General features: G+C 44.3%; 1 protein-coding gene across 20 annotated transcripts in view; it reads right to left on the reverse strand.

The window, feature by feature from the left end:
* Positions 1 to 16,132, reverse strand: part of PUM1 (pumilio RNA binding family member 1) — a 115,240-nt gene that overhangs the window by 82,711 nt on the left and 16,397 nt on the right. For all 20 annotated transcript variants that reach the window (XM_058678045.1, XM_058677996.1, XM_058678103.1 and 17 more), the window contains one exon: positions 2,512 to 2,580. In XM_058678045.1, coding sequence (XP_058534028.1) covers positions 2,512 to 2,580 — 69 coding nt within the window. Of the gene's footprint in view, positions 1 to 2,511; positions 2,581 to 16,132 lie in introns of those variants that run through there.

Raw genomic sequence — 16,132 nt, forward strand, 5'->3', positions numbered from 1 at the left:
TCTAACTGGAGTAGAAGCTGCTTCCTAATATTACACCTCCAAAAAGCCATCTCCAACCATGACCTCTCCATCTCTTAACTTCGACCATGCTTAGAAAAAAAGCAAACTGGGTTTTCTTTTGTTTTGTGTTTGTTTGTTTGTTTGTTTGTTTGTTTTCATGCATATTACCTTTTCCCTCAACTAGCTAAAGAAAGAATTCCTTGAACAAACACCTTGCTCCATTCAAAGTTATGCCCCCATCTGCTTAGGTTATGCTCTCAGGGCAGGCGCTGAGCCAGCCATCCAATGCCTGCTCCAGGGAGCAGTACCTGCCTCATTAGCCGGCTCCAGCTCCTCACTCCAGCTTTCTGCCAGTGCAGACCTTGAGAGGCAGCTGTGCTGGCTCAAGCAACTGGGTTCCTGTCACCATGTGAGATGCCTGGATTAAGTTCCCTACTTTGAGTTTTTCTCACACTCACACACAAATAAATGCATTTTTAAAAATAATAATGACTTCAGCAAGCTGTCTGTATTTGGGGAGGAGATATAATAAAGCAGTTTACACATCCTATCCCAAAAATAACAATTTTTATAAAACTAACAAAAATGATTCTCACTTATTTTACAAATTCTAGGTTTATTTATCCTAATTAAGGACACATGCTTTAAAGAAACCAGGTCAGAACTTCAGCTCTATCATTTACCAGATGTGTTACCCAGGGCAAATCAACTCACTGCTCTAGTTAGCTTCCTTATCTGGACAGAACTGTTCTCAAGGTGTTACTGATAAGGTAATATAAACAAATGGTGGTTGCTCCAGGTCTCACCAGAAAGTGGTGCAAATGGTAACTGTCACTGTTACTTTGTGAATCAGCGGGAAAGAAAAAAGTGACAGAGAATTATTGCCTGAATATATGTGTGTGTGTGTGTGTGTGTGTGTGTGTGTGTGTGTGTATATATATATGCCTGAGGAAATATAAACACATGCATCAGAAATGTCACTTTTGGGAGAAAAAAATGATTTGAAAGATTAACACTATCAACTTGTTATTTTAAAATCACTATCTATTCAATTCCACATGCAATGAGTCTTCAGATATTGTAAGCTCCTTCTTACAAAACAGAAACAGGGTATTATTCCTAATTTTGGTTCCATTTTTTAAAACTGGAAATAATTTTTGGTGAAGTTAAATTAGGTTAGAATTAAGGGAGTCGGGTAAGAAGATACGTGCAGTTTATAATACCTTCTAACATCTAACGAACGTTTTACTTTCTGTTCAAATGGATTCCAGAAATTTAATACAAAGTCTTTTCTTCAATAACCATACCAGGTTTACTGATGTGCACTGTTTCAATGATACTAAGCAGGCACAGGACACAATCATCTTAGAGTCTAGAGGAAAAATAAATGCGAAACTCATGAACCCAAGATGCTAGGACACAGGACTCTGTGACCACAGAAGATTCAGAAAAGTTGGAAACAGAATCTTGTAACAAAGGAAGCCTGAAACTTAGGACCAAAACACCAAAACTTGGTAACTATTCACTGTCTAACCACAAAGAACTATCAACAAACATGTGTTACCATTCTTCACTGTGAATCCTCAGAATCCAGCACAGTGCCTGGACCAAATATTTGCTAAATCAAAGAGCAAATGCATCTGATGCATAGTATAAAGGAGAAATCTAGAGTGAAACAGTGCTCCTTTCTTTAAAACATTAAATAGATGCAGGAGCTTTGAGAGCAAACAAATATAAAACAGAAGAGAAAAACATTCCAGAACAACAGAATCACAAGTAAGCAGCCATTTGTGAACCTAAGTAAAGTAACTAATTCGAGTTCTATGTTCCATCTTTGTCCTCAAGGCATACTTATTGTTGGTAACTAGAATCATCAAAGTCAGCTGGACTTAGGTATCTATACTCCTCCTTTTGGAATTAGGACAGCCTTCCCAGCATTGTAATGAATGATAATAAATGTTGTTTTTCCTAAGCTTAAAACACTTCAAACAAAGCAAAATTCTTATTTGAGAATGTACTCTAAGAGATCACCTTTAATGTCTTTAATTATTTGAAACCCCTTCAAAATGTAGTTCTAAGCACCTTCTGAGAAAAAAGAACTACTGCAAAAAACAGGCTATCAGATTACTCCAAGTAACAGCTAATATGCACCCCCTCTTGCACTCCCACAGAACCTGCCCCAGGGAAATGAGGCAAAGAGAACAGCAGCTAATGCACAGGAGGGCAGCTTTTCATTTTAATGCCACAACCCATAGGCAGCTAATTAACATGATATCTACTCAGTCATGCTTCACATTCTGGTGGTCATTTTACTCTGACATTAGGCTAGGACTCCTATAATACATAGTAAAGGGGAAATCCTCCAGCACCCCACTCCTATCATGAGGATGGCAACAAGGAACAGCAAGCACATACTTCTGAGACTAGATCTGGACACATCTGATGAAAGACAACTCCAACCTTCCCTTAAAAAAAAAAAAGACCCATTTTCTGACACACCAGTTCACTTACCTCTCCCATCGCTCTTCCCTCCAGAGCAAGTGCTTGAAAATCATGATTCAGTTCATCCATAGAACGGACCTGTTGTGCAGAATAGAGGGGAAAGGCTCTCACTCAGCAACGTGAATTTTACACACACGTGACACAACTGAAAAACTTCAAAATATTTAATTTCAGATACTGATAAAGACTAAACAGCAATAGTTAAGGGACTAAGATTAAATATTCACTTACCTTTAATCACCAGGGTTCAGCTTTCTCCCCTACCATTCCCTTTTAGTTTCAAAACATGAAAAACACACAATTCAGAAAAAGAAAAAACCATCACATGAGAACTGTTAGCTTTTTCTCACACATTTTCATCAAACGAGTAAGGAATTACAAGCTGAAAAGCAACCATGCCCGGAAACAATTATGTGACCTAAACCTGACTAGAGTCAACACTGTCATTGATCCTCTCTGAGCTGTGATGACACAAGGGACCTCATTTCTGATCCAATCCACTATTTCTTTAGTAGGCCTCAGGGAAGCATACTGCACACCAGAAAGAAATGACCCAACATTTTTCAACGAGAAAACTTCTGGGTACAAGATTCTTTTTTTTTTTTTTTAAGATTTATTATTATTGGAAAGCCGGATATACAGAGGAGAGACAGAGAGGAAGATCTTCCATCTGATGATTCATTCCCCAAGTGAGGGCAATGGCTGGTGCTGCGCTGATCCAAAGCTGGGAACCTGGAACCTCTTCCAGGTCTCCCACATGGGTGCAGGGTCCCAAAGCTTTGGGCCATCCTCAACTGCTTTCCCAGGCCACAAGCAGGGAGCTGGATGGGAAGTGGAGCTGCCGGGATTAGAACCGGCGCCCATATGGGATCCCAGGGCTTTCAAGGTGAGGACTTTAGCCGCTAGGCCACGTCACCGGGCCCTGGGTACAAGATTCTTGAAGCCAGTGGGGAAGGGGGGAACACAGATCCAAAGAATTCCAACCAATGTTACTAGTCACTAAGTGTATTCCTACTCACAGCATAGGTTTAGACTTCTATTTATTTGTCCCTCAAAGTTATGACCCTAAGATATTATCAACACCAAGGGTAAAGTGTAAAACACATTATTTAAAATACATTTCAAAGTCTCCTTCATCCACTCGTTGAATGCCTGGCTACTCTTCCGCTGGTGCAACAAGCTGACTGAGATTACAGCCCCAGGCCCATCCCTGGGCTCAAGAGCCCCTTAAATACCAAAAGGATCTTGAGCCTACCCTACTGCTGGTACACAATCCCTAGTCCTCAGAAAACACCAAGTTCAGGACACCGCCAAGCACAGAGCTCTGGGAAGCATATGAAGAACATGAATCAGAATACACTTAGGAGAAACAACTTTTGAATTTTACTAAATTTTGCCAACTTCATCTGACAATTTTAATTTCTTTGAAGTGATGCTACGTAAAAATTCAATTACGGGGCAGGTGTTGTAGCATAGTTAAATTACTGAAATTCCTGCATCCCACCTCAAAGTATGGATCTAGTTTCAGCTACTGTTGCTTCAGGTCAGCCTCCCTGCTAACGTGCCTACAAAGGGAACAGGAGATGACAGAAGTACTGGCTCCCTTCTACCTACATTCTGGAATCCTGGCTTCCATCCCTTGCTAATAAAGTACAGACACACACACAAAAAATGTTTTTAGGGCCCGGCGGCGTGGCCTAGCGGCTAAAGTCCTCGCCTTGAAAGCCCCGGGATCTCATATGGGCGCCAGTTCTAATCCCAGCAGCTCCACTTCCCATCCAGCTCCCTGCTTGTGGCCTGGGAGGGCAGTCGAGGACTGCCCAAAGCTTTGGGGACACTGCACCTGTGTGGGAGACCTGGAAGAGGTTCCTGGTTCCCGGCTTTGGATCGGCGCGCCCCGGCCCATTGTGGCTCACTTGGGGAGTGAATCATCAGACGGAAGATCTTCTTCTCTGTCTCTCTCCTCCTCTCTCTGTATATCTGACTTTGTAATAAAAATAAATCTTTAAAAAAAAATGTTTTTAAAGTTCAGATGTGGGCCCAGTGCCAAAGCTCAGTGGCTCAATCCTCATGCTGCACATATCGGGATCCTATATGGGCACCGGTTTGCATCCCGGCTGCTCTACTTTCCTTCCAGCTCCCTGTTTATGGCCTGGGAGAGCAGAGCAGGAGGGCCCAAGGCCATGGGATTTGCACCCACGTGGGAGACCTGGAAGAAGCTCCTGGCTCCTGGCTTCAGATCAACTCAGCTCAGCTCTGGCCATTGCAGCCACTTGGGGAGACAACCAATGGATGAAAATCTTTGTCTCTCCTTCTCTCTGTAAATCTGACTTTCCAATAAAAATTAAAAAAAGAGAGAGATTAGTAAACTGAATCTAAGGGAAATGACATCTAAAACACCGTTAAGTAGAAAACAGTACAGGAGAAGACACACTAAGATCTTTTTTTCTAAGGATTTTTTTTTTTTTTTTTTGTATTGAAAAGGAAAATAATGGCCACAATGGCCAGAGCTGACCTGATATGACACTCGCAGCCAGGAGTTTCTTCTGGGTCTCCCATGTGGGTGCAGGGGCCCAAGGACTTAGGTCATCATCCACTGCTTTTCCAGACCATAGGCAGAAAACTGGATTGGAAGTGGCGCAGCAGAACATGTTTCAGCCCCTATATGGGACTCCAGTGCCGCAGGTGATGGCTTAGCCCACAATACCACAACTTCAGCCCCCACTGCCAAGATCTTAACCTAGATCTTCCAATCTAAAGTTCAAAGGGTACTTGTGCACAAACTCCCTCTCTCTCTAAAGTTCACTTCTATCTCTAAAAAAATAAATAACAATAAATTTAAAAAAATATTTACTGGGCAGGCATTCTGCCTAGTACAATCCCATTTAGACCAACACATCCCGCACTGGAATGCCAGAGTTCAATGTCTGCTTCCAGCTCCAGCTGCCTGCTGAGACACAGAGGCAACGGGATGGCTCAAGGCACTTGGTTCCTGACACTTAAGTAAAAAGATTTGGACTGGTTTCTGGCTCCCAGCCTCGTTATTTGCCTTGGAACCTGCTCTCTCCCTTTCTACCTCTCTGCCTAATTTTCACTTCCTCATTTTGTATGTCTATCTTCTTCCATTCGTTTCCATACTGCCTTCCAGCCCTTCCCCAATCCTCTCTTCCTTCCCCCTTTCTCTCTCTCTCTCTCTCACACACACATTACTTATTTACACTCTCTCAAGTCTCTCCCTCTGCTCTCTCTCCAGCCCCTCTAATCCTTTCCTCTCAAGGTGTCTCCCTCCCTCTGCCTCACCTATACAGGAGTCCTGAGCAGCAGCCCCACCATTTTTCTGTAGTCAACAGAGAAAGAAACTTCACTTGCTGAAGTTACCTCTTCTAAGAGCAGAATCCCTATTTTACACATTCACCCAAAGTTGACAGAATCAGATAAACCAAATCATTCTCATAAAAGTGTGTTCTTAACTCTGCAGGAAACTTCGTCTCCAATGATAATTATATATAGTATGGCCATGAACATCAGGCAGATTCTCCAAACAAAATTGTTCCCTGAAAAAAACTCAATGAGAACAGATGCTGCAGAAACAAGAAACAAGAAAAATTCAAGAATAAAAACACAGACCACTGTAGCAAATAAGTTAAGCAGGAAACAAAGACATGAAAAAACTGGCTGTAACTATCATCCACCGACCTCATCAGAGCTGCGGGAAGCTTAATCTTAATTGCTAAGATTACTACTTACTAATTCCTCCTTCAGTTAAGCTAAATGTTTCTCTATTCCTTCATTTATCTCCTCTGGTTCCACAACATTATTTCCTGCTCTTTTTCTTTTGAGGCCACTTGGCCAATGCTGTAGATTTTGTCCTGCCCACTCAGGGCTCTTACAGCTGCTGCTGCTCCCCCAAAAAAGAGAGCAACCTGCCATCAGGTGTTTTCACACCCAAAATTGCCCAAATGCCCAGGATGGGATCAGGACAAAGCCAAGTTTCCCTCTGGGTCTCCCTCCTCAGTCCCTGAGACATCCTTCGCTGCTTTCCCAGGTGCATTAGCAGGCAGGTGGATGAGGAGCGAAGCACTGCGCTCCTGCATAGCACTGGTCCTCAGAACTTCGTTTTGTCTGCCTCAACACCTACCTCTCTTTCAACAGAGATGGATTCTAACTAGAACTCACAACAGCTGCCCTATCTATCGCCTAAGTCCTATTTATCATACCCCAAATCCCTCACCCATAATCAGTACGGAAGTCATATACTTCATGGTTTCCTGCTCTGCCAAACTGAGCTAATACTAGCTGTTTTCCAAGTTTACTGTAATGCCATGCCAATATGTCCAACAATTAATAGGTGCTTAATTTAATCTGCCTCACATGTTATCCTTTATAAGTTCTTAAGACATCTCCATCAGGCAATGCTGTGGCAAGATGAGTTCACCTGTGACATCAGCAATCCTTAAGTGCCAGTTGAATTCAGCCCCCAGCTAATACGCCTGGGAAAGCAGCAGAAGATGTCTCAAGTACAGAGGACTCTACAGAAACACACTTGGGAGACCAGGATGGCTTTGGCCTGGTAAGTCCTGGCCACTGCAACCATTTGGGAGAATGAACCAGCCAAAATAAGATCCTTTCTTCTCTCTAACTCTGCTTTTCAGATAAATATACATTCTTTAACTCCACATATCCAGCCTTTCTTTCCTGGTCACATTAGGCAGCGCCATAACATTAGCACTTGAGAACCATATCTGGTGCTAGATTCTGCGGGGGATGTGTGGGTCACACCCTGTGGAAAGTCTAGCCCCACTGGTTAGCTCAAGAGTTTGGGTGGTGATGGACTAAGCTAGGTGTGACCAAGGAGCCTGCCATCAATCACAGTCTGGACTGCTCAAGGCAGCAGCACCCGAATGTGCATCCTGAATAGGGTGTGGGGTTGGCCGGGCTGCAACATTCACCAGCTCATACATGGCCAAATGGAAGGCCAGACTGCACCGGGCACTGGCCTAAAACCCATTGGCATGTATGAGAACTGGGTCTGGGCGGGGATCAAGTAGAGGAACTTGGGAAACACCTCTGGCGAGTCATAGCTCCTGCTGGTGAACATATGGCCCAGACCTGGGGGTCGGACAAGCTGGGCAAAGTAGCTCCAACAGCTGGCTAATGTGTAAATTGGTAATGGAACAGGATGTACTGGGCAGGACTGAGCAAACTTTAGCCTACAAGCGAAACTAGAAACCAAGATGGAGCACAGGTCATGCCAAGCTAGGTTCTTGCACCTACTGGTCTACGTGAGTCAAGGACGCTAAGCCACAATGTCTAAGGCAGAGGCCAGGACAAATGAGAGACTGAGCCAAACTGAGTCAGAACAACCACGGGCATGCACGTGATCTATAGCTGGGAACAGACCTGGTTGGGGAGCTAAGGGGACACCCTAACTGGGTTGAGGTTCCCACCAAGGGGCGCGTGGGGCTGGAATTGGGGCTGCGTTCTAACCAGGAAACAGTCGTAGTCTCCCTTGGCACTAGTGTGGACTGGGACTGAATGCACCAGGCCAGGCCAGACCCCAACACCGTCTGGTGTTCTGGAGGGTAGATGTGGGACAGACTAGGCTAGGTTTCAACCCCTACTGACCCATGTATGAGCCGTAAGTGGGTATGGATGAGCCATGGCTGGGCTGAAACACCCAACTGCATGAACCAAAATGGGTTGAAAGCCAGCCAAGAAAAGCCACTGTTCCTGCTAGGACAGGAGGTGAACTGAGTAGGGCTGGTTCATGGACCCCCTGGTATACGCAAAATCTGGCACTGGGAGGGGTTCTGATGGAAGAGCCTGGGCAACTCCTCTGGCAGGACACAGTCCCTGCAGGTAAGCGCAAGAAGCATGATACGAAACAGCCCAGAATAGGCCATGGAAAGTTTTCCACAGGCATACATTTGGCATGGGTCGGGGGCAGACCAGGCTGAATCAGTTCATGTCATCCACTGGCAAATCCGAACACCAGCACAGAGTGTGGGTCCAGCCAGGTTTGGTCGTGACAAAAATCAGTGCACAATATGGAATGCCAGGGTGAGGTTGCCTGTACTGGATGGGGCTGCAGCACCCAACCAGCACACATGAGAACCAGGAAGGGAGAGGACAGAGCCGGCAGGGGGCTTAAGGGGATGGTCCCCTTGCTGGACAGCTACTCCCACTGGAGAGCGTGGGCTGGGATGGGGACAGACCAGACTAGGCAGGGTTACAACACCTGTGCGCTGCATGTGGCCTAGATTAGGGAAAAGCCAGGCTGGGCTGATTGTTCCTACTGGTGCAAGCATAAATCAGAGTGGGTGAGGGATGTTTGGGCTTAGCCGCAGCATCAGTTGGCAGAAGCTGGCACTGGGGACTAATTCTGTCAAGTCAAACCACCTGGGAGGGAAATAGTGGGCTCCTCCCTCTTGGGTTACTACTCCCGCGGGAGGGCATGAAAACCAGGATTGGGGCTGGGGTGGCTAGACAGAGAGGCACTCAACAACATCCGTGAGGGCTGGATAGTTAAGCTGGTTAGATGGAACTAAGCTTAAATACCCATTGACATGTATGAGAGCCAAACGGGATGTGGGACAGACTGGACTAGTCTGCTACACATACTGGCAAACCAGGGTAGGGGGTGGGCCTGGTGGGGGTTATTGTGGGTCGCTCTGACTAGGCTGCAGCTCCCACTGGTTGATGTGAGGGCCGAGTATGTGCTGGGCAGAGCTAGGCTGGACTGCAACACCCATTGTTTCCAGTGCAAGTCGGGACTGAGAAAACAACCAACCCAGCAATTGCAACTACCAGCTGATCGGGGTGATGGACTGTGCCAGGCCCTGTGCTTGCTAGTACATACAAGAATCTGGTCTGGGAATACCTCAAAGTTTCTTTGGGGATCTCCCCAGTCGAAATGCTGGACTCAGAACCCTAGCCAAGAAAAGACAGAAGAAAGAACAAGTGAATCAACCACCTCAGCTATTTGTTGGCAGTGAAATACTGGGCAAATGGAGACTCTATGATGGACTATGTCAATCAGTGGATTCTTCAACGACCTCATCGTGATTGGAGTGGCGAGACTGGCAGCGATTCATAACTGTTGAGCTATCAAAACCACTTGATCAAGACCCTCGGAGCATGCCCCACATCCGGGACTTGGGGTGGGTGGGAAACTGGGTGGGGCTTCTCCCTCAATAATCCCCTTTACCTCAGATACATGAAGGAAACAATATGGAAATAATAGTCTTACCCACTTCCCTATAGCCCTTGAACCTTTTTACCATATAATTAACTAGGTAAAGATTGTCAAAATGAAATAATAATAATAAATATATATATAATAATAATAAAGGTCACAATTTCCAAACATAAAAAAAAAAGTTGGCCTGCTTCTGTGAATCAGTCAAGGCCCTTGGATGCAACTTCAAAACACTGAAAAGGACTAATGACTACTTGAAGTGGCAATGACAATGTGAGGGACCTAGCCAATGGCACCAGCTATACTTTCTACATCTTAGATGAGACAGAGATTTCCTAATCTAGGAGATTAAAACCTACACCTCAGATCAGCAGTAGTTACTGAAATCATGATACATCCCTCAGCAATCCTTAAGAACAGAGGTTGGAAATCTCAGAGGGAATGAAATGAGACAGGCAGGTAGCAAGCTCAGACGCATGAATTAGAAGCCATATCGTCCCCAATCTAATAGTCTGGTTACTTGTCAATCAAATGACCCTTTCCCTAGGCTGTATTGCACTTCACCTGCAATGAGGATGCTATCATGTAACCACTCCACTTTCCAGGTTCATGAGGAGCCAGGCACCTGGGGGGGGGGGGTAGCCCCTCTCCCCAGGACAGAGATGAATGCAGAAACCTATCTCCACCTTCTCTCTTTGCTCATTCTAACCCTGAGTATGTTTCTGTGAACTAAGGAGATCACAAGTTGAGGATCTTTTAAATAAACCAATCCCCCCCACCCCAAAAAAGCCACTTGGGATCACATCTTGGTTCAGTTTTGGCCTTACTTGGCAAGCATTCCTGTCCTTGGATTGCTACCCCTTAACTTTACAACCACTAATCCCTTTACTGATCATTCTGACCAGTCCTAGCATTGTTGCACCTCTAGCTGCTGCCGTCACCTGAGACACTGAGCAGCAAACTGGTGGATCCCTCTCTCTCTCCCAACCCCCTATCCTGTCTCTCTGACTTTGGAATAAACAAATCGTAAGTAAGTTAATTAGCTTGACTTTGCTAGAATATTTTTACAAAAGAAAGCTTACACTTTTATTCTCCTGTAGCACTGCTTACACATGGGAGCCCAGATCATGTAGTTTCCATTTCAGTAGCAAACACAAACTAATACGAGTAGACAGTTGGTGCCAAGAATCATCATGGAAAGAAGATAGCAATGGAAAAAAGTCAGAAGAAGGGGGAGAAATCTGAGCAATGAAAATAGAATATGAATTCACCTAATTTCAATTTAATCGTCAAAGGAAAAATAATCTACTAAGGCTGTCCTATGGTGTATCTCCTGTTGCCTCATCTATCAGTATTATTATCTGCAACAACAATTAAAATTGCAGACATACTTCATGCCAGGCACTGTCCCAGAAGTACTATATATGCTTTATGATCCCTTTTAACTGTCTTGACATAAAATAATGATTTCCCATTTTGTAAGTTATTGCGAACCAAACCTTTTTTAAACCTTTGAAAAAAAAAAGTTATTGCTCCTTACATAAAATACACATAAATCAACATTGTTCTCTAATCACAAAAGGAAAAATCTTACTCTTGGCATTAAGGTTTTTTTTTCTTTAAAGATTTATTTATTTTCATTGGAAAGTTAGACATACAGAGAGGAGGAGATGCAGAAAGGAAGATTTTCCATCTGTTGATTCACTCTCCAAGTGGCCACAATGGGTTTGGATCTCGGCCGATCAGAAGCCAGGAGCCAGGGGGTTCCTCCAGATCTCCCACGCAGGTGCAGAGTCCCAAGGCTTTGGGCCATCCTCAACTGTTTTCCCAGGCCACAAGTAGGGAGCTGGATGGGAAGCGGGGCTGCCGGGAATAGAACTGGCACCCATATGAGATCCCGGCAGGTCCAAGGCGAAGATTTTAGCCACTAGGCCACCGCGTCGGGCCCTAAGTTCTTCTTAAAAAAAATCTTTGTTGTTGTTTTTATTGGAAAGGTATACAGAGAAAAAGAGACAGAAAGATCTTCCATCTGCTGGTTCACTCCCCAAGTGGCCACAATGGTCAGAGCTGAGCAGATCCAAACCAGGGGGCAAGGGACTCACATGTGGCCGCAGGGTCTTTACAATCTTTTTTAAAAAAAAAAAGATTATGCCTTTTTCTTGGCAAGTTAGATTTACAGAGAGAACAGACAGAATGATGTTCCCCAAGTGGCTGCAATGGCCAGAGTTGAGCTGAGTTGATCCAAAGTTAGGAGCTTCTTCCAGGTTTCCCTTGTGCGTGCTGGGCCCCAAGGCTCTGAGCCATCCTTGACTGCTTTTGCCACAGCAAGAAGCTGGAAGGGAAGTGGAGCATCCAGGATACGAACCAGTGTCCACATAAGAACGCGGCATGTGCAAGGTGACGACTTTAGCCACTAGGCTACCATAGCGGGCCAAACCTCAATACTTTTACTACTTCTCCTAGTACCACAGGCAAGAACAAACTAAGCACCCTTTTCACAACTCTGGCTACTAAAGGCACTTTGGAGAATGGCTTAATGCACCAGAGTAACAGACACCACAATGAAGGAAATAATGCATATTTTCAAATTAAAGGACTTTCTAATCAAGTATATAGCGTCAGCTCAGAATATAATGATATGTGTATAATAAATGTTTCTTTGCTGAAAAAAAAAGCCAAGTTAAAAAAAAATCCAGTACACATGAGGTTAAACAGCAACTGTTCTAGCAAGCGTTTACTATACTGTTTTTAATTCTCACATTAATTATATATGAAAAAATCAAATCAAGACAAAATCCAAAATTAGTTTAAACTTAGTAATATCACATTAACATTCATCACCAACAACTGCTGACACTTTTTCAAACTAAATCAAATAACACACTATTGGTAGACTGCTTAATGCTTTCTTGCAGTTACTGCAATTGTGCTGAGATGAAAAACACATCTAAGATAAATGTGACTACTTCCTAGATACAAAAGAAAACTCAGAAAGTAAAAAAAATTAAATAACATAAATATTTCAAACTATGCTAACTTGTGAGAGTAATGACCTTTAAAAACAAAGACCCGGGCCTGGCGGCGTGGCCTAGCAGCTGAAGTCCTTGTCTTGAACACGCCGGGTCCAGCTCCCTGCTTGTGGCCTGGGAAAGCAGTCGAGGACGGACCAAAGCCTTGGGACCCTGCACCCATGTGGGAGATCTGGAGGAAGTTCCTGGCTCCTAGCTCCAGATCAGCACAGCACCAGCTGTTGCGCTCACTTGGGGAGTGAATCATCGGATGGAAGATCTTCCTCTCAATCTCTCCACCTCAATCTTCTGTATATCTGACTTTGTAATAAAAATAATCTTTTTAAAAAATAAATAAATAAATAAAAATAAAAACAAAGACACAGGGTCTGGCACAGTAGCCTAGTGGCTAAAGTTCTCACCTTGCACTCACTGGGATCCCACATGGGTACCAGTTCTAATCTCGGAAGCTCCACTTCCCTTCCAGCTTCCTGCTTGTGGTTAGGGAAAAAAAGCCTGGGGACCCTGCACCCACGTGGGAGACCCAAAAGACGCCCCTGGCTCCTGGCTTCAGATTGGCGTAGCTCTGGCCATTGCAGCTGCTTGGGGAGTGAATCACTGGATGAAGATCTTCCTCTCTGTCTCTCCTCCTCTCCGTACAGCTAACTTTCCAATAAATAAATAAACCTTTGAAAAAAAAAAAGACTAGAAGAGAGCTGAGGCAGTGTGTATGGTACAGCGTATTAAACCACAGTCAGCATCCCATGAGGGCTGGGTTAGATTCCCAGTTGCTCCACTTCCAAGACAATACACATAGGAGACCTGGATGGAGTTCCTGGTTCCCAGTTTTGGTCTAGCCCGGCCCCAGCCATTATAGCCATCTGGGATATTTGCATCTCATAACTAAGTACCAATACGTCCACTTTCAGTCCAGCTTTAAGCAGCAGATAAGTGGGAGATCCAGAGGCCGTGGCAATCCCTAGCTCTGGGCTGGCCCAGGACTACTACAAGCACTGGAGAATACCCCAGGAAATGGAAGTGTGCTCCTGCTCATTTTCTCTCACTCTTTCAACTAGATAAAAGCAACAAACCTGTGTTAAGTTATTTTGTATTTTGGTTTCTTTTCAATTCAGTGGAGAATAGGAAATCTGGTTTCCAAGTGGGAACCTTCACAGTATGAGATACAAAAAAGCAATCAAAACTATGACATTGAGCACAGCACAAAGGCTCAACTGGCTAATCCTCCCTCAAGAGCCAGGAACCCATATCGGTGCCAGTACATGTCCCAGCTGCTCCACTTCCCATTCAGCTCCCTGCTTGTGACCTAGGAAAGCAGTCGAGGATGGTCCAAGGCTCTAGGCTCCTGCACCTACATGGGAGATCCAGAGAAAGCTCCTGGCTTCAGATCAACTCAGCTCCAGCTGTTGAGGCCTTGTGACGATTAAACAAGCAGTGGATGATCTTTCTGTCTCTACTTCTTTCTGTAAATCTGCCTTTCCAATAAAAATAAATTATGACACTGGACAAGCCTTTGGTCTAACAGTTAAGTTCAGCCAAGACTAGTTCAAAGTGCCACATACCATACTGAACTGGCTGAACTACAGTCTCAACTTCAGCTTCCAAGTCCAGCTGCCTGCTGAGCCATTTGAGATGTGAACCTGTGCGTGTAAGATCTCTCTCGGTGTCTCCTTTCTGTAAATCTACCTTTCCAATTAAAGTGATTGCTGCTGTCAGTACTGATGGCTGCAGACGGGCTTTTCTAGTTCTAGCTGAAAATCTGTTACAAGAAACTTATTTCTATGAAATTATCACAATAATAATGAACTACTCAACTTTGGAAACTTCATGAGTAATGTTATTAACATATACTATGCTTGTTATTACACCAGAGTTTAATAGCTTTACATCTAAAAATAGATCAACCAGTCTGCAGGTATGTTAAAACAGAACAAGAGCAATTTTCTCACTCAGTGTAATTCTTGTGTTTTCTAAAACGAAATTAATTGAGGAATCCCCATACCCTAATTCCATCCTCTGAATCCTTATAAACAATGATTTTAAAAGTCAAATAAACAGTAGGTTTAAAAGCAGTAATTTAAAATGTCAAATTTGGGTCCTTGCACAAAGGCTGACTAAATCCTCACCTTGCAAACACCAAGATACCATATGGGCACCGGTTCGTGTCCCAGCTGCTCCACCTCCCTTCTAGTTCCCTGCGTGTGGCCTGGGAAAGCAGCAGAAGATGGTCCAAAGCCTCGGGACCCAATATCTATGTGAGAAGACCCAGAAGAAGCTCCTGGCTCCCAGCTTCAGACCTGCTCAGCTCTGGCCACTGACAACATTTGCAAAGTAAACAAGTGGATGCAAGGTCTTTCTCTTCATCTCTTACCCGTTCTGAAAAAATCTACCTTTCAAACAAAAATAATCTTAAAAAAAAAAAAAGGAAGAGAGGGAGCGAGGCAGGTAGGCAAACTTATCTCTGTGCATTTTGAGTCAACAAGTTTGAATTTAACCCCAAGAATTTATTCATTTGACACAGGACTCCAAATGCTTCAGTAAGATGCACACCAACACCAAAGGATGGCACCCAACCTTGGAGAGGAAAAAGGAAGAAAGGGAAACTTCTGCAAAGACAAAGATACTAAGATACAAAGATACAGATGAGGAGCAGCGGCTAGGTGAATGAGGAAGAGTTCCAAGCAGAAAAAACTCTGTAAATGAAAATAGCACAACCATGCTGAGAAACTACACAAACTATAAAAATAGCTCATGTATTCAGAAAGCTACAACTACTTCAGTATGGGAAAAAACACCAGCGAAGACTGGAGACATGAGCTGACCCCAAACACAAAGGCTTACTACAGCATTTTAGGAGGAGCCTGGACATTAGCCTAGAAATAACAAAAGCAAAGGAAAAAGAAATCTACAAAGGCAAATTGTGTCTAAAAATTCAATTTGGGGGCCAGCACGGTGGCCTAGTGGCCGAAGTCCTCGTCTTGAATGCGCCGGGATCCCATGTGGGCACCGGTTCTAGTCCAGGCAACCCCTGCTTCCCATCCAGCTCCCTGCTTGTGGCCTGGGAAAGCAGTCACAGATGGCCCAAAGCCTTGGGACCCTACACCTGCGCCCGCGTGGGAGACCTGGAGGAGGTTCCTGGCTCCTGGCTTCGGATCAGAGCAGCACCGGCCTGTTGCGGCTCACTTGGGGAGTGAAACATCGGATGGAAGATCTTCCTCTCTGTCTCTCCTCCTCTCTGTATATCTGACTTTGTAATAAAAATTAATAAATCATTAAAAACAAAACTTCAATTTGGCAGAAGTAAAGAAGCAGAAGATGCAGAGAACCAATCAGATGACCAGTTGAATGCTCAGGCAAGAAAGAATGAGCCTGGGTCTGGCCCCCACGACTCAGTGGTTAAATCCTT

Source organism: Ochotona princeps, chromosome 2 (assembly GCF_030435755.1).
Source record: "Ochotona princeps isolate mOchPri1 chromosome 2, mOchPri1.hap1, whole genome shotgun sequence".
In the NCBI taxonomy this organism is placed as follows: domain Eukaryota; kingdom Metazoa; phylum Chordata; class Mammalia; order Lagomorpha; family Ochotonidae; genus Ochotona; species Ochotona princeps.